Source organism: Rhinoderma darwinii, chromosome 7 (genome assembly GCF_050947455.1).
Source record: "Rhinoderma darwinii isolate aRhiDar2 chromosome 7, aRhiDar2.hap1, whole genome shotgun sequence".
Taxonomy (NCBI): Eukaryota; Metazoa; Chordata; class Amphibia; order Anura; family Rhinodermatidae; genus Rhinoderma; species Rhinoderma darwinii.
The window spans coordinates 70,156,896-70,178,138 of NC_134693.1; the positions used below are offsets into that span (position 1 = coordinate 70,156,896).

The following is a 21,243-nucleotide window of genomic DNA, read 5'->3' on the forward strand; positions in this document are numbered from 1 at the left end:
ATCCATCTAGGGGGTGTAGTGAGCATTTTGCCCCCACAGGTGTTTCATAGATTTTATTAGAATTGGGCAGTGAAAATAAAAAAAATCCTTTTTCTTCAATAAGACGTAGCTTTAGCTCCAAATTTTTAATTTTCTCAACAAATAAAGGAAAAAAAGAACCCCAACGCTTGTAAAGCAACTTCTCTGGAGTACGGCAATACCCCACACGTGGTCGTAAAATGCTGTTTGGGCACACAGCAGGGCTGGAGCGCCATTTGCTTTTGGTGTACAGATTTTGCTGCATTTGGTTTCTGGTCGCTATGTTGCATTTGCAAAGTCCCTGTGGGACCAAAACAGTGGATCCCCCCCAGAAGTGACCCCATTTTGGAAACAACACCCTCAAGGTATTCACCTAGGGGTGTAGTGAGCATGTTAACCCCACAGGTGTTTTGCAGAAATTCGTGTGCACACGATGTGGGAGAATGAAAATGGGAATTTTTCCTTAGATACGCCAATATGTGGTGCCCGGCTTGTGCCACCATAACAAGACAGCTCTCAATTATTATGCGGTGTTTCCCTGTTTTAGAATCACCCTACATGTGGCCCTAATCTTTTGCCTGGACATTCGACAGGGCTCAGGAGTGAAAGAGTACCATGTAAAATTGAGGCCTAATTTGGCGACTTATAAAGTATTGGTTCACAATTGCAGAGGCTTTGATGTGAAATAATAAAAGAAACCCCTGAGAAGTGACCCCATTTTGGAAACTGCACCCCTCAAGGCATTTATTAAGAGGTGTAGTGAGCATTTTCACCCCACAGGTCTTTTCCATAAATGATTGCGCTGCGGAAGGTACAAATTAAAATGTTCCCTAGATATGCCAATTCAGTGTCAAATATGTCATGACCAGCTTGTGCCACTTTTTTTTTTATATACACCGTTCACCGTACGTTATAAACTACATGTTACCCTTATTCTGAGGGTCAGTACGATTCCGGCGATACCAAATTTATAGAACTTTTTTATAACTTTTTGCACAATAAAATTACTTTTGGAAAGAGAATGTATTTCTTCTGTCGCAATGTTGCGAGAGCCATTACTTTTACATTTTTTCATCGATGGAGCTGTATGAGGGTTTGTTTTTTGCGAGACGAGGTATAGATTTTATCGGTACTTTTACTCGGTATTTTTGGATACATGCGACTTTTTGATCACTTTTTATTTCAATTTTTGGAAGACAGTGACCAAAAAAACAGTAATTATGGCAGTGTTTTTGAGTTGTTTTTTTACGGCGTTCACTGCGCTGGATAAATAACATAATATTTTTATAGTTCAGGTCGTTACGGTCGCTGCGATACCAAATATGTATGGCTTTATTATTTTTTTCAATAATAAATGACTTGATAAGGGAAAAAGGGCGATTGTGTTTTGTGTTATTATTTGAAACTTTTATTGTATGTTTTCCAACTTTTATTTTTACTTTTTTTACACTTTTTTTTACACTTTTTAGTCCCACTAGGGGACTTGAATGTCCAACTGTTTGTTTGATGTTCTAATACATGGCACTACCTATGTAGTGCAATGTATTGGAACTGTCAGTTGTTCACTGACAGCAAGCCGATCAGGCTCCGCCTCTGGGCGGGGCCTAATCAGCTTACGTAATGGCAGACAGGAGTCCATTGTTAGGGCTCCTGTTGCCATGGTAGCAGTCGCCAGCCTTGCCATCGCATGGCAAGGCTGCCGATTTTCTACAAACCTCTAGGATGCAGCGATCACAATGGATCGCTGCATCGAAGGGGTTAATGCCAGGAATCGGAGCTAGCTCCGGTTCCTGGCGATAGATCGGGGTGTCCGCTGTTACATACAGCGGACACCCACTGCTGATGACGCCGGCTCAGCTTTTGAGCCGGAAGCTGAGCCGGCGCCATCTTGCCGATGTTACCGGAAGCCTCCTGGGCCCCGCTGACGACGGGGCATAGGAGGATTCCGTTACAGGCTGATCGGGAGGTAAGCATTAGCCCTCCGATCGCCTTTGCAGCCACCGGCAACCCAGCGATCACGTTGCATGGGTGCCGGTGGCTATAAACTCCTCACATGCTGCGATCTCTATTGAACGCAGCATGTGAGGGGTTAATCGGTCGGATCGGAGGCTAGCTCCGGTCCTGGCCGATACCTTAGGGTGCCAGCTGTAACATACAGCTGTCACCCGGCGGTGATGTCGCTGGCTCAGCTCCTGAGCCAGCTTCATCTCCATGACGTACATTTACGTGAAAAGGCGGTAAGCCACCGATTTTAATGACGTATATATACGTGATCCGGCGGGAAGGGGTTAAATGACAGGAAATGCTACATCAGCATAATCCTTATGTTAATCTGTAAGGCAGCAATTAAAAAAGCGCCCTCAGACAATCAAAAAGGTGGTCATCAGGGCAGAAAAGCCCTAACTGGCCAACAACAAGGCAGGTTCAATGCTCCAACCATTAATGAAGTTTCCATTATTATGATTGGTGATACCTTTGATAAAAGGAATGAGATATGAACCGACTGGAATACAACCTCATCACTTGGATCTGAAAGGTTGGTTGTCCAGTTATTCTCTTGAGATATCTGGAAGCACCAAGACTGTAATGGAAGATCAGCTGACACTCCCGTCACCGCCATAGATCCATCATAAGCAGAGCGCCTACAAACATCTGCCTTTTGATTATAATGGGAAATACGACATTCTGTTCCAACGGGGCGTTTTTTTTATGCCTCATTTTCAAAAACTGGTGCGTAAAAAGACGCCCCGTAAAAAGATGTCACTTCTTGAACTGTTTTTGGAGCAGTTTTTCACGGACTATAGAAAAACCGCTCCAAAAACGGCCGTAGAAAAACGCCACAAAAAACATGTTTGATTAAAAAAACAGCTGAAAATGAAGAGCCGTTTTCACTTGAAAATAAATCCGTATTTTGAGCCGTATTTTGTTAAGCGTGTGAATATACCCTTAGTTTGCGTTTTTAGTGAAAAAAATAGTCTGTTCTACAACTTATGTACAGTCCACAGAGCTACGTGTGTGTATATACACACTACATATACACACACACACACACACACACACACACACACACATTAAATGGCAGCGAGACCACTGAAGGGGCGTATGCCATGATTGCGTCTGATCGACACGGCGAGCGATGACTAACCAGAGGTCATGCTCTTGTCCTCCTCCAGTGACCGTGAGAAACCTCCTCACTCTTGCAGGAGGGTTAGTGCCCAGGTTCTGCTTGATCCTGGAACTGCCAGCTCTGATTGGTCACCCCCAACCAATTACAGCCCCCAAATGACAAAATTTACTGCTGCAGCAGGAATTCAAGTGCAGACAGAAGGGCTGCCTGTAACGGATAATTTTTTAATTGTTTTTTTTTTCTGATTATTTGATCCAGCTTATGGTGGACCAAACCAACCTTTATGCACAGAAATTTATTTTGGAACACCCAAACTTCTTTAATGCCCAGCCCAATAGGTGGAAATCCACAAATTGTGCTGAAATGCAAAAATATTGGGGGTTAGCCCTCAACATGTGTCTCACTAAAAAGGCTGAAATTAGATCCTACTAGTCCAAGGACATTTTAGATCTCTGTCCTCTGTACCGCAGTACAATGACCAGACCCTGCTTTGAGGCCCTTCATAAATTTCTACATTTTAGTGATATCTACACCCAGGATGAACCCAATTTTGATTGACTTAAAATTAAGCCCCTCATTAACATTTTATCCCCAAATTTTTCAATTTACACACTCACTGGTGTACTTCAAGGGCAGGCTGCAGTTTCGCCAATATTTGAACAATAAGCGCACCAAGTACGGCATCAAGGTCTGCAAGCTGTGTGAATCTGAGACCAGATGCTTTCCAGATTTATGAAAGAAAGGAAAATACAGCCCCCAGACTGTACACCCTGCATAACAGCCAGTGGGAAGATAGTGTAGGACTTCATGCACCCAGTTTGATCAGGTGTACAACAGGGGGGGGGGGGTAGCACTGTCTACAAGGACATTGGAACTAGGGCCAGCTGTGGGGGCATTTTCCTGCATGGGGCCAACTGTGGGGGCATTTTCCTGTGTGGGCATTCTACTGTATGGCGCCAGCTGTGGAGGCATTCGACTGTATGGCGCCAGCTGTGGGGGCATTTGACTGTATGGCGCCAGCTGTGGGGGCATTCGACTGTATGGCGCCAGCTGTGGGGGCATTCGACTGTATGGCGCCAGCTGTGGGGGCATTCGACTGTGTGGGGGGCACTATGGGAGCATGATACTGTGTGGGCCGAACCGGGTATGGGATTAGAGGCTTGGCAAAACAAATTTTCCGTGATGTGCCACTTCGGTTGTCCCTCTTTGCGATACTTGATAGCGGAGAGGTATGCTTCTGCTCCTCCAAGTAATGTTTCCCGAATTCTTCCTAAGCAGCACGTTCCTAGTTAAGTGTCTGCCACAGCAAAAACACGCAGGGCACAAAAAAAGATGCCGTGTCTGCACAAAAATGGGTATCCGAAAGGATACTATACATCAGTAAGACACTTCTCCTTCCAAACCCGGACTCTGCATTAAAGGCTGCTTCCACACCTCCCTGGAATAAAAATGTTTTACTTTTAAATCCCTCACCCCCACATCCCTTTATCATTCTGGTCATTTACCCCTTTTTAAAATTGGACACTGAAAAAACTCTCTAACTAAACATTCTCTGTATACCTGTAGATTACTACCTAATATTTAAACAAATGTGTATGATCTGCACATTTTTTCAGGTCTATGCTGGTGCCCAAAAATCAAAGTAAAAATAAGGCCTCAAAATCCTTGTGGTGCTCCTTCAATTCTAGCCACAACTATGTGTCCAGATAACTTATTTAGACCACTTTTGGGGTATCCCTAAACTTAGAAGAAATAGCCCAATAATTGCGGAGGGGCTTTCCTACACTTACATGCTCTGTGTCTGAAAAAGCGGTCCTATAAATTACGCATTTGTGAAAAATTTAAAATTTTATTTTTCATGCTAGAATTCCACTAAACTCCGCAAAAAAAACAAAAACTATGAGGTGATAAAAGTGATCACACACCTAGATAAATTATTTAAACGGGTGCAATTTCCAAAATGGGGTCACTTATTGGGTGTTTCCACTATACTGGTACCTCAAGGGCTCTGCAATTGTGACTTGTTACCCGAAAACCATGGCAGCAAAATCTGTGCTCCAAATATCAAATGGTGCTTCTTTCTTTGAGCCCAGTCTTGTGCCCATACAGAAGTTTACGACCCCATAGAGTATTGCCGTATAAAGGAGAAATTGTGTAACAAATTATGTGGTGCTTTTTCTCCTATTACCCCTTGTATAAATAAAAAATTTGGGGCTAAAGCAACACTTTTGGGAAAAATGCAATTCTTAATTTTCATGGACCAATGTTTATAACTTCCATGAAACACGTGGAGTCCAAATGCTCACTACACCACTAGATAAATTCCTTGAAGTGTGTATTTTCCAAAATGGTGTCGTTTCATGGGGGGGGGGGGGTCTCCACTGTACTGGTACATCAAGAGCTCTGCAAAGGCGACATGGCACCCGAAAACCATTCCAGCAAAATCTGTGCTCTAAATAGTGCTCCTTCCCTTCTGAGCCCTGCCCTGTGCCCAGATAACAGATAATGGCCACGTGTGGGATATTGCCGTATCCTAGAGAACCTGCCTAACAATTTATGGTGGTTGTAAGGCTGGGTTCACACGAGCAGGTTACATCCGTAATGGACGGAACGTATTTCGGCCACAAGTTCCGGACCGAACACACTGCAGGGTCCTTCCAGGGCATTGCAAAAGGGACATGGCACCTGGAAACCAATCCAGCAAAATCTGTGCTCCAAAATCCAAATGGAGCTCCTTCCCTTCTGAGCACTGCCATGGGTCCAAACAGCAGTTTATTACCACATAAGGGGTATTGCCGTAATAGTGAAAAAATTGCTATACAAATGTTGTGGTGCTTTTTCTCCTTTATTTCTTGTAAAAATAAAAAAGGTCTATTTATTTTCGCTGATAAATTCCTTGAGGGGTGTCAATTCCCAAATAGAGTTTCCGCTGTTTTGGAACCACAAACAAGAACTCTTGAAACCTAACATAGTGCCTAAAGTATATTGTAATAAAAAGGAGGCCCCAAAACCCACTAGGTGCTCCTTTGCTTCTGAGGCCTGTGTTTTAGGCCATTTGCATACTAGGGCCACACGCGGGATATTTCTAAAAAATTGCTGAATCTGTGCAAAAAAATATTGAGTTGCGTTTCTCTGTAAAACCTTCTGTGGCACAGAAAAGAATGTATTACAAACGAATTTCGGCAAAAGAAAAAAATGAATTTTCTAAATTTCATCTCTACTTTGCTTTAATTTCTGTGAAACGTCTAAAGGGTTAAGAGACTTTCTGAATGCGATTTTGAATACTCTGAAGGGTGCAGTTTTAAAACAAGGTGACTTATGTGGGGATTCGAATATATAATGCCCTCAAAGCCACTTCAGAACTGAACTGATTCTTAAAAAAAATATATAGGTTTTGGAAATATTCTTGAAAACGTGAGAAATTGCTGCAAAACTTAAGCCTTGTAATGTCCTAGAAAAAAAAAAAAAAAAGGGACATTCAAAAACGCTTGTGTGAGCGCTGAGCCGCTTGCTTTCTGTTCGGCTTTACTCGGAAAACCGAGCAGTTGGTGTACGGACTCAATAGAAAGTCTATGGACCCGTACACTGCTACATCGGCTTCCCGAGAAAAGCCAAACAGAAACTAAGCGGATCAGCAGTCACACGAGCGCTTCTGCATCTTAGTTTTAGCGTAGGTTCAATTCATTTTGTATTTATCTCTTATTGATGAAATATATTTATAACATACTCTGACAAATAAAAAACTTGAGCACTTTCACTGACTTTGTCTTGTTTTGTGATCACACCCTTTTTCCCCACTTCATTTACGGTCTTGAGTACACTTCATGTTTGAGTTTTGATAATCACCATCATTGTATTTTGTGTATAATTAATTATATATATATATATATATATATATATATATATACACACACTAACTTATTTTGAAAATTTTATGCATGCATTATATTTAGTATTTTTTGATGTACAGTATAAGATTATTTTTTTATCCATTTATTTTTTTGTAAGGGTACTAGGAATATTATTGTTTTATAATCTGTATTAATCATGGTCCAGTCTATATGCTATGCTATGATCATCATTAGGATTTGAAATACACACACATACATATATAATACTACTATACACAATATACTTTGTGTGGCTAAACTCGGTGAACTACATTCGCTTTGTTCAGTTACCAAATCTGCCATCATTTAGCTGTGGGTACCAATAGTCATCTTCCTCTCTCCAGTACAGGGAGAGAAAAGGATGGTGGTCTGTATCAAAACATGGCAACAGTACTCCTTCAATATAGTGCATGATATACCAGAGCCAGAGATTTTACGATGTTATCCAGACCTCCCAACCATCCCGGATTAAGCAGGACCTTCCCGGATTTCGGGCTGTGTCCCACTGTCCCGAGCAGCTGGTGGTATGTAGCAGTGTCAACTGTATCTGCATCCTCAGGATGCAGATACATTGGAATCCAATGTTAAAGCAAGGAAGAGTCAGCTCCCTGCTTCAGCATTCAGCTATTGAGTCCCTGGCCAAAGCAACGCAAGCTATCTGGCCGGGGACTCCTGTCTTGGGAAAGCCCTTGACATCACTGTCCATATGTCTGTGTCCTGTTGGGAACTGATGTATACCAACCCATTTAGTAAGTATGGCCTTTTCTGTGGTTTTTGGAGTATATCTATGTCCCCATTTTTTCTGTGTTTTGCTTTTATGTATGGAACTTTCTAGCATAGGGACTCGAAAGGACCCTCGACGTTGGGATGCGAGCTTGCTTATTTTGGCCAAAATAACAACTAATACCTCATAAATTTTCATGGAAAGGTTTACTGTATGCACTTTTTTCAGGACGCAGCCAGGTCTTATAATGTTGAGAGTTTAGCGTGCCTTTGTTTGGTGTGGCGTGCAGGGCAGCCCGCCTGATCTAATAGTATGGGCGTGACTAATAGTCTGTGATCCAGCAAGATACGCTGTGCCTTGCAAACTAGCACATTATTTGAAGCTTAGGTTGTGTGTAGTGATAACACTGAGCAGCCAGTCCCCTCAGGACTAGTGGGAGTGGATATTACTATTTAATGCACCTGAGCTCTTTCCCTCTGTAGCATTTTTGACATGTCTGCGTCCTGTTGGGAACTGATGTCTACCAACCCATTTATTAAGTATATACAAATAAAAAGCATTCCCAACTCACACATATCTAGCATATCCACAGGATATGAGACAAATGTATCATAAAACAAAAGTTAATACATTATTTAAACCACACGGTAAATGGCATAAGATAGATATGCATAAAACAACTGAATTGCTTTTTTACCCACCTCCCTTGCCCCCAAAAATTTAATAAAAGCTGATCAATAAGTCCCATGTTCCCCAATATGGTACCAATGAAAACCATCTCGTTCTGCAAAAAACAAGCTCACATATGGCTACATTGATGGAAAAGTAAAAAAAAAAAATATATAAAGTTATAGCTCCTGGAACGAGACGAGGCAAAAACGGATTTCCTTTTAAAAAGTGCTTTTATTGTGCAAATGTATTTAAAAAAACATATACATATTAGTTATCGCCGTAATCATATCGACCCAGAGAATAAAAGGTAACCTGTTATACACGCCGAACAGAATAAATAAAAAACAAAGAATAAAAGGCAGAATAGCTGTTTTTTCCAACCCCCCCCCTAAAAAAAAAAAAAGTTAATACAAGTTAATCAATAAGCTATACATATCTAAAAAACGGTGAGATTAAAAAATACAACTCATCCCGCAAAAAAAAAGCCCTCATATAGCTAGGTCGACAGAAAAATTGAAAAATGTATGGCTCTTTGAATGCGATGAAAATAGAAATAAATGCTTGCTCATTATGGGCCAAAATAGGCCAGTCATTATTAAATGGTTAACTATGTTTTTGGGACCTAAGCAAAAATAAATATATGTATGTGGGTTAAAGTATAGTAACCTATGCTTTTCAATAAAACATACCATTAAAAAAAAAAACTCCATTACTTACGGATGGTGGAGGGGTTTGTATATCGGGACCCCTAAAGCCTTATTCAGACGAGCGTATTTTATGTCCGTGTGTTGTCAGTTAAAAAAATAAATAAAAAATGGACAGCACACAGACCTATGCAATTCAACGGGGCTATTCACTAGTCTGTGGTTTTTCACCGAGCGTGTCCGTTGCGTGAAACTCACTGCATGTACTATTTGTATTTGCGGCCCACGTCGTCCATTGAAGTCAATGGGTGGGTTAAAAACACGGACAGCACGCGGACGCAAAACGGACACGCTCGTCTGAATAAGGTTAACAACTGAGCTCCTTCACTAATTTTTCATGATTAACATAGAATGTATAGTTTTACCGATTACATATTTGACAGAGCACATGGGTGTAGTAAATCTGTACTAGGAGCAGCGTGGGCAAGCATGATACATCAGGGATCACGATATAAGTTTAGCAAAATTTTGAAAACGAAGTTATTTATTAGATATTAGGATGTATATGAAGTGCAGAAAACACATACAACAAAGTTGTAGATAATCTTTAGAAAAATGTGTAAATCTCACCATTTCCATAAGGTGTCACAGTTTTTTTATTGGTCATCACACGAGCTGTTGCATTGTTGACCTAGCACGATTGCCATAAGTGGAAAGGGAAGAGAGATACAGTTAGGATAACCATAGCTTATACGTGACAGGTTATTCATGCAGAAAGCCATTCAGCCCGCTACAGCATGCATTGGCAATACAGGGTTAAATTTCATTCATAACCCACCACACATGCAAACATACACACAATAGATAGACTGATAGATTCAGCGTGTGTGTAATTTAATATCTAGATGTATGTCTAAGGCAATGTTCAAATCGGATTTGGAGGCATGCCAAACTATTTTTCCAGTCAAAATGACAGGACCCAACCGACACGCGTCATAAAAGTCAATGGGGTCATTCAGGTAGCGGCACTGCGTCGCGATATCCACTTTTAATTAAGATGAGTAACTCGTGAATGTATATGTTCTACACATCAACACCTAGTTGTAATATTTTACCAAATGGTAAGGAAATGTGAGTTGTAAATAAGAATTACACATTTAGTAGTACATTATAATATGCCTACATTTTCAAATCAAGTAAACACGCAGGTAACTAAAGCTCTCCTTACAAACCCATGGATAAAACCGGCATAAAAGTCAAAGCAAAAATAGTAAAATGAAAAAATAAATAAAAAGGCACTTGTGGAAGAATGTCGAAAGCAAGAGTGCGCAAAAAAAAGATTACAGGGTAATGGAAATACTAAGCAGGGACAAAAGCCAAACGAGAAGAGGAAAAACAAAAAAAATAAACCCTAGGAAGAATCTTAATGGGACATTTACCGACTTGGTGCCGCAGCCATTTCGATGAGTCTCATTATTAAATCCGTCTTCCAACAGCCATAACTTTTTATTCTGTGCCATCACGTTGTGAGACCCATAACTTTATTTTTCCGCCAATGAAGCGGTGAGAACTTTTTCTTTTTTGTGGCACGAGCTGCGGTTTTTATTAGTATCATTTTGGAGTACATATGAGTTTATCACATGACCATTTATTACGTTTTTTTTTTTAACAACCACCCCTTAAAAAAAAACAAAAAAAAACTCACAAATAAAATATCATATTACATCATCTTTATAAGGGAATACAATAAAAAAAGTGGTCTTCTAGGGGGTGTTCTTCTCAAAGAAGATGGCCAGTATGCATAATATATGATGGAACTGAAAATCTATCACATGAAGCCTGGTCTGTATAAAGGGGTGATCTTCTCAAAGAGGTGTTCTTTTAGAGAGGTTTCAATGTCCATGTAAAACAGAATATAAAAGGCAGTAAACTTCAGAAATTTAGCACAAGCCATCTGGTCATGTATATAAATGAATATGACCCTGATCTAGTCTATAGACAGACACCATATTCAAGAAACGGTCATATGAGACCGCATACATAATAGTGCATGGATGTTTTGATGAGTTAGCAAAGACACCACCCAAACACAAATATAGGTACTAGTAGGGATGCACGACGCATCTAAACTTCGATGCAGTTTCGATACTCTCCCCCCCCCCCAAATAGTTCGATACCGTTATTTCATGTATATCGATACTAAGCTGTGCAGCCGCACTGCTTAGCATTTAAACACATGAATGTATGAGAGCGGGGCTGCGGCTGTGTAATACAGCCAGTGTCCCACTCCTGAGTCCTGACAAGTGTTCGCGGTCAGCATGAGGTGATGTGGCCAGCGCTGCACTAATGAGCGGCGGCACTGAAGACCAAACATGGCAGGCGCACTGCAAAACACCCTCATGTTCTGTCTTCAGTGCCCGTGCTCTTTAGTGTAGCGTCGGCCGCCTCACCTCATGCTGACCGCACGCACTTGTTGTCAGGAGCGGGGCAATGGCTGTTACACAGCCGCAGCCCCGCTCTAACAGCGGAGAACAGGGTAACCTCATCTCCATCCCTATTCTCCTGAATGCTGCAATAAAAGCTGACTGCAGCATTCAAGAGAAAAGTGAGAAGGGGGTGCCCCTTGGATCGCGTCACAGGAATCCCTGACACGCGATTGAGGGACATACCATATATGGGCAGACAGCCCAAGGTCCATTGAAGGACCCCAGGGCTATCTGACCATATTTCCTGTTAGGGCATACTGAGGTATGTCCCAACAACTGCCTGTGTACGATCAGTACACAGGCTAATGTACAGGAATATATAGATATATGCCAGTACATTAAAGTTTAAAAAGTAAACACAAAGTAATATTAAATAGGAAAAAAAAACACACACACACACACACACACAACCTTTTTCACAACATACATTAAAATAAGTCTCAATACATAAAATACACACATTTGGTGTTGGCACGGCCGTAATAACCTGCACAACAATTATTTTGCATAATTTATGTGTACACTCTAAAAAACAAAACTGCTTCCTTTCACTTATTGTGAAGCACGAGGTGTTATGAATTTAACCTCCATGTGCCTCACATTAATAGTAATTAACCCCATCATGTACCTTACACATGAATGGGTTAATGTGAGAAACATGATGGGGTTAATTACTATTAATGTGAGGCACATTCAAAATTCATCACACCTCGTGCCTCACATCAGAAAATGGAAGAACTTTTTTTTTTTATTACGGTTGGCAAAGTATCGTTTTGGTATCAGTACACAAAGTATCGGTATCGAAGTCCAAATTCTGGTATCGTAACATCCCTAAGTACTAGTGGGTAAGAACCAAACAAAATCGCAAGGAAAAATATTACCAAAACTCTAGATGCTCCAGAAGCAGCAACGAATCGCATATTGGGCACAGTCGCAATCTTGGTCAGTGTACCTTACTATAATATAATGTATATTTATTTGCACTGTTCTCTTGGTCTTATAGTAAAAGGGTAAAAATTCCTAAAGCACTACTTGTGTTTGGTTCTTACCCACTAGTATCTATATTTCCAGGTATTTAGCAGACATACAACACCATGTTTAATGTGGTCCTTACTAAATCTCAATACCAGAGGCTCTGTCACCAGATTTTGCAGCCCCTATCTGCTAATGCAGCAGATCGGCGCTGCAATGTAGATTACAGTAACGTTTTTATTTTTTAAAAACGAGCATTTTTGGCCAAGTTATGACCATTTTCGTATTTATGCAAATGAGGCTTGCAAAAGTACAACTGGGCGTGTTGAAAAGTAAAAGTACAACTGGGCGTGTATTATGTGCGTACATCGGGGCGTGTTTTTTTTCTTATTCAAAATTTTTATTGAGTTTCAGAACACAAAATTTACAAAACATAGTGGAGGGAAGGCCTCCACACCTTAAATAAAAACAAACAAGGTCAGTGGACCAAAGAAAAAAAAAAAAAACAAAACACCAAAAGGAAAATCAATAATGTGCAACACATCTCAACATGAAAAAGAATGGTCGGTATACAACAGTAGCATGAGTAATCCTAGAGGCATAACAACAGAATGTACAACGAGACCACTTAATTCAAACAGAGAAGAAGAGGCACATTACCCTAGACGGGGAAGAGAAAGTATAGAAAAAGGCCCCAAGAGAGGGAGGGATAGTATTTATGCAAATGAGGCTTGCAAAAGTACAACTGGGCGTGTAGAAAAGTAAAAGTACAACTGGGCGTGTATTATGTGCGTACATCGGGGCGTGTTTACTACTATTACTAGCTGGGCGTTGTGTATAGAAGTGTCATCCACTTCTCTTCACAACGCCCAGCTTCTGGCAGTGCAGATCTGTGACGTCACTCACAGGTCCTGCATCGTTTCGGCACCAGAGGCTACACTTGATTCTGCAGCAGCATCAGCATTTGCAGGTAAGTAGCTACATCGACTTACCTGCAAACGCCGATGCTGCTGCAGAATCATCTGTAGCCTCTGGTGCCGACACGATGCAGGACCTGTGAGTGACGTCACAGTGCTGCACTGCCAGAAGCTGGGCGTTGTGAAGAGAAGTGGATGACACTTCTATACACAACGCCCAGCTAGTAATAGTAGTAAACACGCCCCGATGTCTCCCTCTCACAAAAAGCCTCTATAGCCATTAGGGCCCAGGAAACTAGTTACAAAATTGTCTCTAGATGGTATAGGGTCCCGGCTGCGCTTCATAAATGGTATCCGTCTGTGCCTGACAATTGTTGGCGTTGTGGTGCTGTAGGAGGTTCTATGTCTCATGTTTGGTGGAGTTGCCCCTTGTTGATGAGTTTTTGGGATGCGGTGCTTAAATTAATATTGGAGGTTACTGGAGTCTATGTCCCCAACTCTCCGGAAGCAGCTCTTTTATTCATGTTCCCGATGCCAATACACGTTTATAAAAGCTCCCTAACTAGACATCTCCTTCAGGCGGCAAAGTCAGTGATCCCGCGCAGGTGGAAAACGGCCATACCCCCAACATTAGATGAGTGGTTTCGGGAAGTTGCCTTGATACAGCGAATGGAACACTTGGTGGCCCACTCCCCGGCATCTGTGGTAAAATACACGTCTACATGGTCTCCTTGGATAGTGTTTCTTTCTTCTCCTTCCTACCTCACGGCGGTAACCTGAGTCGGCCTATACCCCTGTGAAATGTACTATGGCTTTTGCGCGCTGCTGATTTTCATTCATAATACGCCAGAACTGGAGTCCAGGATCCCCTTGTCCTCTCCCCTCCCTCCTATCCCTCCCTCTCTTGGGGCCTTTTTCTATACTTTCTCTTCCCCGTCTAGGGTAATGTGCCTCTTCTTCTCTGTTTGAATTAAGTGGTCTCGTTGTACATTCTGTTGTTATGCCTCTAGGATTACTCATGCTACTGTTGTATACCGACCATTCTTTTTCATGTTGAGATGTGTTGCACATTATTGATTTTCCTTTTGGTGTTTTGTTTTTTTTTTTTTTCTTTGGTCCACTGACCTTGTTTGTTTTTATTTAAGGTGTGGAGGCCTTCCCTCCACTATGTTTTGTAAATTTTGTGTTCTGAAACTCAATAAAAATTTTGAATAAGAAAAAAAACACGCCCCGATGTACGCACATAATACACGCCCAGTTGTACTTTTACTTTTCAACACGCCCAGTTGTACTTTTGCAAGCCTCATTTGCATAAATACGAAAATGGTCATAACTTGGCCAAAAATGCTCGTTTTTAAAAAATAAAAACGTTACTGTAATCTACATTGCAGCGCCGATCTGCTGCAATAGCAGATAGGGGTTGCAAAATCTGGTGACAGAGCCTCTTTAAGCAACAGCTTTGTATGCGGTCTTCTATGTTGTTTTCTTGAATACTGCGTTTATAGACTAGATCAGGGTCATTCATTTATATACACGACCAGTTGGCTTCTGCTTTAGTTCTGTATATGATTTTTTTTCCCTTCCTTTTTATATTCTTTTTTTACAGTTATTCCCTCAATAAAGTTCATGCGATATGATATTTCAATGAAGTGTGTGCTTTTTTGTAAGGGTTGTTGTCTAATTATCTGGCCAATTCTGTTACTAGTGATTTAAATCACAATTTGGACAGCTTTGGTTATTTTTTAGGGTTGTAAGGTGACCAAAAAGCAGCAATTTGCGGGGTTTTTTTTTTTTAAACGCCGTTCACACCTTGGGACAAATAATGTTATATTGTAATAGTTAAAGGACCTCTATGGACACAGCAACACCAATTGTGTTTCTTTTTTACATTACTAAAAAAATTTTAGTCCCCCTAGGGAACTTGAGAGAGCGATTGTTGGATCGCTGGTATTACTTATGTAATGCAGTGGATTGTGATTTTTACTGGCTCCTATTCAGCCCTGCCCCTGAGCACTAGGAACACCGAGAGAGCAGACCAGGGGGCCCACCAAACTGCCATGAAAACCATCAGCCCCTTGAATCTGTATCAAGGGGCTAGCGATTGAGTTACAGGGGGTGGGGGCACCTCATCCGAACATCTTAAAGAGGCTCTGTCACCAGATTAGAAGTGCCCTATCTCCTACATAATCTGATTGGCGCTGTAATGTAGATAACAGAAGTGGTTTTATTTCGAAAAACAATCATTTTTGAGCAAGTTATGAGCTAGTTTAGATTTATGCCAATGAGTTTCTCAATGGACAACTGGGCGTGTTTTTACTTTTTACCAACTGGGTGTTGTACAGAGAAGTGTATGAGGCTGACCAATCAGTGTCCTACACTTCTCATTGTTCCAGCCCAGCATGATCCACAGCACAGTGTGATTGTGCAGTGAAACAAGTAAACACTCCCAGTTGCTAAAAACACAATACACGCCCAGTTGGAAATAAGAGAAAACACGCCCAGTTGTCCATTAGAAAGGCTCATTTGCATAAATATATAATTGCTCATAACTTAGCCAAAAATGATCGTTTAAAAAAATTAAAAACCGTTACTGTTATCTACATTGCAGCGCCGATCACATGCAATAGGAGATAGGGATTTGATAATCTGGTGACAGAGCCTCTTTAAGATGCCACAGTCCATAGCGAGCTAGGCATCTAAGTGGTTAAACAGACCGGATCGGAATTATTGCTGATAAATATATATTACAATAGCTGCAATGTGGAATCAACATTCCATAATGGCAGTTTGCAGTGTAGAATAAATACTAACTCAGTTTTAGCAGGAAGTGGGGTATCTGGATGGGCATTATAATAAAAATACAATTATAACATTTAAAGGCTCTGTCCACCTTCGCAACCACATTTTATTTAATGTTTAAATGCCTCAAATTAAAAATGAAGCAATTTTACAATAGATATTAATTCAAAATTTCCTAATTATTTTATTTCTACAGCTCGTATGGAGACTATGCATTACCATTTTAACAGAAAACAAGCCCTATATAGTCCGATCCCACAGTCATACTTTATGCAAACATATGTTCAGTATGTAAGCAAGAAGTACGGAACAAATAGAAGTGAAAATAACTGCAGGTTTAGACCCTTTAAATCTATGTAAATGGTGAAAAGGGTTTGATACATTAACAGAATAGTGAAGACACATAAGATACTAGCAAAAAATAAAATATAGAATGGAGATAAAGTAGCAACCAGGGAAACAAACCATTGTTAAAACAAAAACGAAAACCTTTTCTTATTTGTAAAAGAATAGTGTTATTTAGTACACCCAGGGGGTGCTTCTAACATTAGAGGGGCGAACAAACACATGCCCATTAGGGGGCAATAAGGCATAACTGACAAATTTTAAGCAATCGTTTAAAAGGAATTTCCCAGAATAGGTTATGTATGATTGCTTGGTGGACCCACCGTTCATTAGAATGGGGGTCCCGAGACCCCTGTTCCTCCTCCCCCACAAAACCACATGGGTGGAGTTTGAGCCCTTATTCACACGACAGGGTTTCCCGGACAGGTGACAGCCGTTCATAAATCGTCCATCACCCGGCTGCAGTAGGAACAATAGACCCCCTAATGGGGCTATTCACATGACCGATTTTTTGACGGCCCGGTAAACCTGGCTGTCAAAAAAATTGGACATGCCCTATTTTCGGCCGTTTACCCGGCCCCCATAGAAGTCTATGGGGCCGGGTAATACACGGCCATCACCGGAATGTGTCCCGAGTGATGGCCGTGTATTCCGTCGCTCACGCTCTCTCTCCTCCTCCTCCTCCTCACAGTGCAGAGTGCATGTGAGGAAGAGGAGGGTCTTTTTTGGCTCCCTGTAGGAGTCGGAATCCCCAATCCCCGGCCGGGAATTGGGGATTCTGCTACAGGAGAAGTGAGTGACAACACTGTCCATACATGGACACAGCGACGTCACTCACATCTGAAGCGGAATCCCCGACCCCGTGGCCGGGGATTCCTCTCCAGGAGAAGTCAGTGACTAAACTGTCCATATATGGACATTGAAGTCAGTGGCATTACCTGCAGGGGGCTGGGTGGCATTACCTGCAGGGGGCTGGGTGGCATCAAATTTAAATGAAATTCATCAGATTTTAAAACGGCCAGGGAAAAAAACGGATGCAAAACGGGTCAAAATCGGCCGTTAAAAACGGCAACACGGACCGGAACGGAATCGGAACGGATGCAAACCGGCCGGGAAGAACGGCCCAAAACGGCCGATTATATCGGCCGACACTCGGACCCTGTCGTGTGAATGAGGCGTAAGTAGATAGTCAAGAATTTAGACTCCTTGAGACCAACAAAAACGGCATTAGTTGGGCTCCCAGGAGTGGGGCTCCCGGCCATCATACATTTATCATCTACCTTGTTAATAGGTAATAAATGTATTTCTTTGGAAATCCCCTTTAAAAAAATAAGTAAAACATTAAACCCTTGGCGAAATGTAACGTACATGTACGTGACAACCGCCAAGGGGAAGTATGGAGCGAGCTCACGAGATGAGCACGCTTCATACCAAGCAGGTGTCAGCTGTAACATACATGTATGTTACAGCTGACACCCCAGAGCAACGGGCAGAATCGAAGATGGCTTTCCGCACGTTTAATTACTTAAAGAGGCTCTGTCACCAGATTTTGCAACCCCTATCTGCTATTGCAGCAGATAGGCGCTGCTATGTAGATTACAGTAACGTTTTTATTTTTAAAAAACGAGCATTTTTGGCCAAGTTATGACCATTTTCGTATTTATGCAAATGAGGCTTGCAAAAGTACAACTGGGCGTGTTGAAAAGTAAAAGTACAACTGGGCGTGTATTATGTGCGTACATCGGGGTGTGTTTACTACTTTTACTAGCTGGGCGTTGTGTATAGAAGTGTCATCCACTTCTCTTCACAACGCCCAGCTTCTGGCAGTGCAGCACTGTGACGTCACTCACAGGTCCTGCATCGTGTCGGCACCAGAGGCTACAGATGATTCTGCAGCAGCATCGGCGTTTGCAGGTAAGTCGATGTAGCTACTTACCTGCAAATGCTGATGCTGCTGCAGAATCAAGTGTAGCCTCTGGTGCCGACACGATGCAGGACCTGTGAGTGACGTCACAGTGCTGCACTGCCAGAAGCTGGGCGTTGTGAAGAGAAGTGGATGACACTTCTATACACAACGCCCAGCTAGTAATAGTAGTAAACACGCCCCCGATGTACGCACATAATACACGCCCAGTTGTACTTTTACTTTTCAACACGCCCAGTTGTACTTTTGCAAGCCTCATTTGCATAAATACGAAAATGGTCATAACTTGGCCAAAAATGCTCGTTTTTTAAAAATAAAAAACGTTACTGTAATCTACATTGCAGCGCCTATCTGCTGCATTAGCAGATAGGGGCTGCAAAATCTGGTGACAGAGCCTCTTTAAATGCTGCGGTCAATAGCGACCGCAGCATTTAAGGCATTAAAATAAGGGGGTGGCCCCCACGATGTGGCACCGGATCCTCCCGCAATGCGATCGGTGAGGGGGGGGGGGTTGTTATGGCAGGGCTTCATAGGAGACAGTCAGTATGGCGATATAATGCAATACAGTGGTTTTGCAGTATACCATGCAAGCGATCCAACGATCGATGGCTCAAGTTAACAAAAAAAAAAAGTTAGTTACATTTTCTTTTAATGTACAATTTTTTTTTAAAAAAAAAAGTAAAAAAGACAGACAAAAACCCTTTCGCATTTTTTCACGAAAAAAACCCCACAAAGTTTACATAACTTATCGCCACATCCATAAAAGCTTAAACTATTACAATATAATGTCAATCCGCTCGGTAAACGCTGTAAAAAAAAATTAATTTTTGTTTTTTGGTCACCTCCGCACCCCCAAAAATAAGTAATAAAAATGGATTAAAAAAAACCTGCATGCACCTCAAAATGGTACCAATAAAAAAAGCTCATCCCACAAAAAAAATAAGCCCTCACACCAAGTTATGGCTCTCAAAAAACAATAGTTTTGTGTCGCCACTTTCTAACAAAGATTTTCTTTATAAAAGTCTTAAAACAAGAAAAGAAACTATATAAAACTTGGTATCTTCGTATCAACCCATAAAATAAAGTTAACATGTCGTTTGTGCCACAGGATCTAAGTCATAAAAACAAACCCCAAAAAACTAAGGTGGATTCGCAGTTTAATTCCCACTCCACAGAGTAATTTTTTTTTCAGTTTCCTAGTACGTTATATGGCACATTACATGAAGCCGTGACAAACTACAACTTGTCCCGCAAAAAGCAAGCCCTCATACAGCTAGGTCAACAGAAAAATCTAAAAAAAAGTTATGGCTTTTGGAAGGTAGGGAGGAAGAAAATAAAAATTAAAACTTGAAAAATGGCTGCCTCTCCGAGGGGTTAAAAAGAGCAAAGACAAAAGGGTATTAAGCTGATAATTATTAGGCTAGGTTCACACCACGTCTTTTTTTTTTTTTTTTTTTTTTAAACAAACCTAAGAGAAAAAAAAAAAACAGACAGAATTCAACCAGAACATTAAAACCACCAGCCTACTAATATGTAGTTCCCCCTCATACCGCCAAAACAGCTCTGATCTGTCAAGGTCTGGATTCCGCAAGTCCACTGATGGTGTCCTGTGGTAACTGGCACTAAGACATTTTCAAAAGATCCCTTAATTCCTGTAAATTGCGAGGTGAAGCTTTCATGGATCTGACAGGTTTTTCAAACAGATGCTCAATCGGATTGAGTTTTTAAAAACATTTGGCGGTCAAATAAATACACCTTGAATGGTCATGTTCATCAAACCATTCCTGAACAGTTTTTGCAGTGTGCATTATCCATATGAATGCCAGGACCCAATGTTTACCAGCAGAACATTGCCTAGGGCATCACACTGCCTCTGCCAGCTTTCCCTTTTCCCATAGTGCATCCTGGTGCTATCTCTTCCCCAGTTAACCAATGCGCACATACCTTCCATTGCTAGATAGTCCTGTTCTAATGCTCATGTCGCTATTGTAGGTGTTTTCACTGGAAGACAGGATAGGCACTCAATCATAGCCATCATTAAAGTTTTTCAATAATTTATGCTACAGTAGTTCTTCTGTGGGATCGGACCAGACGGGCTAGCCTTTACTCCCCAGGCATATCAATGAGCTTTAGGCATGTCGCCGGTTCACTGGTTGTCATTCTTTAGGCCACTTTTGGTAGATACTAACCATTAGATACTAGGAACAATCCACAAAACCTGCCATTTTGAAAATGCTCTGACCTAACTGTCTAGCTATCACAATTTGGCCCCTGATAAAGTCGCTTAAGATCCTCAAGCTTGCCCATTTTTCATGCTTCCAAGACTTCCAGATCCAAGAACGGACTGGTCCTAATGACCTAATATTTCCCACCCATTGTAACGGGAAAATGTTATTCACTGTACATCTCAGTGGTTTTAATGTTATGGCTGACAGAGATAATGTGTATGTGTGTATATGGAGAGCAAGACAGATAGCTATATATAATCTCTCTCTATATATCGAGAGAAACATACCGAGAGAGAGAGAGAGAGAGAGAGAGAGAGAGAGATATCGAGAGAGAGAGATATCGAGAGAGAGAGATATCGAGAGAGAGAGATATCGAGAGAGAGAGATATCGAGAGAGAAAGAGAGATATCGAGAGAGAAAGAGAGATATCGAGAGAGAAAGAGAGATATCGAGAGAGAAAGAGAGATATCGAGAGAGAAAGAGAGATATCGAGAGAG

At 41.4% G+C, this 21,243-nt stretch overlaps 1 protein-coding gene across 5 annotated transcripts in view; it reads right to left on the reverse strand.

The window, feature by feature from the left end:
- RBFOX2 (RNA binding fox-1 homolog 2) overlaps positions 1-21,243 on the reverse strand; it is a 262,780-nt gene that overhangs the window by 154,191 nt on the left and 87,346 nt on the right. For all 5 annotated transcript variants that reach the window (XM_075833520.1, XM_075833519.1, XM_075833517.1 and 2 more), the window contains one exon: positions 9,706-9,766. In XM_075833520.1, coding sequence (XP_075689635.1) covers positions 9,706-9,766 — 61 coding nt within the window. The remainder of the gene's footprint in view (positions 1-9,705; positions 9,767-21,243) is intronic.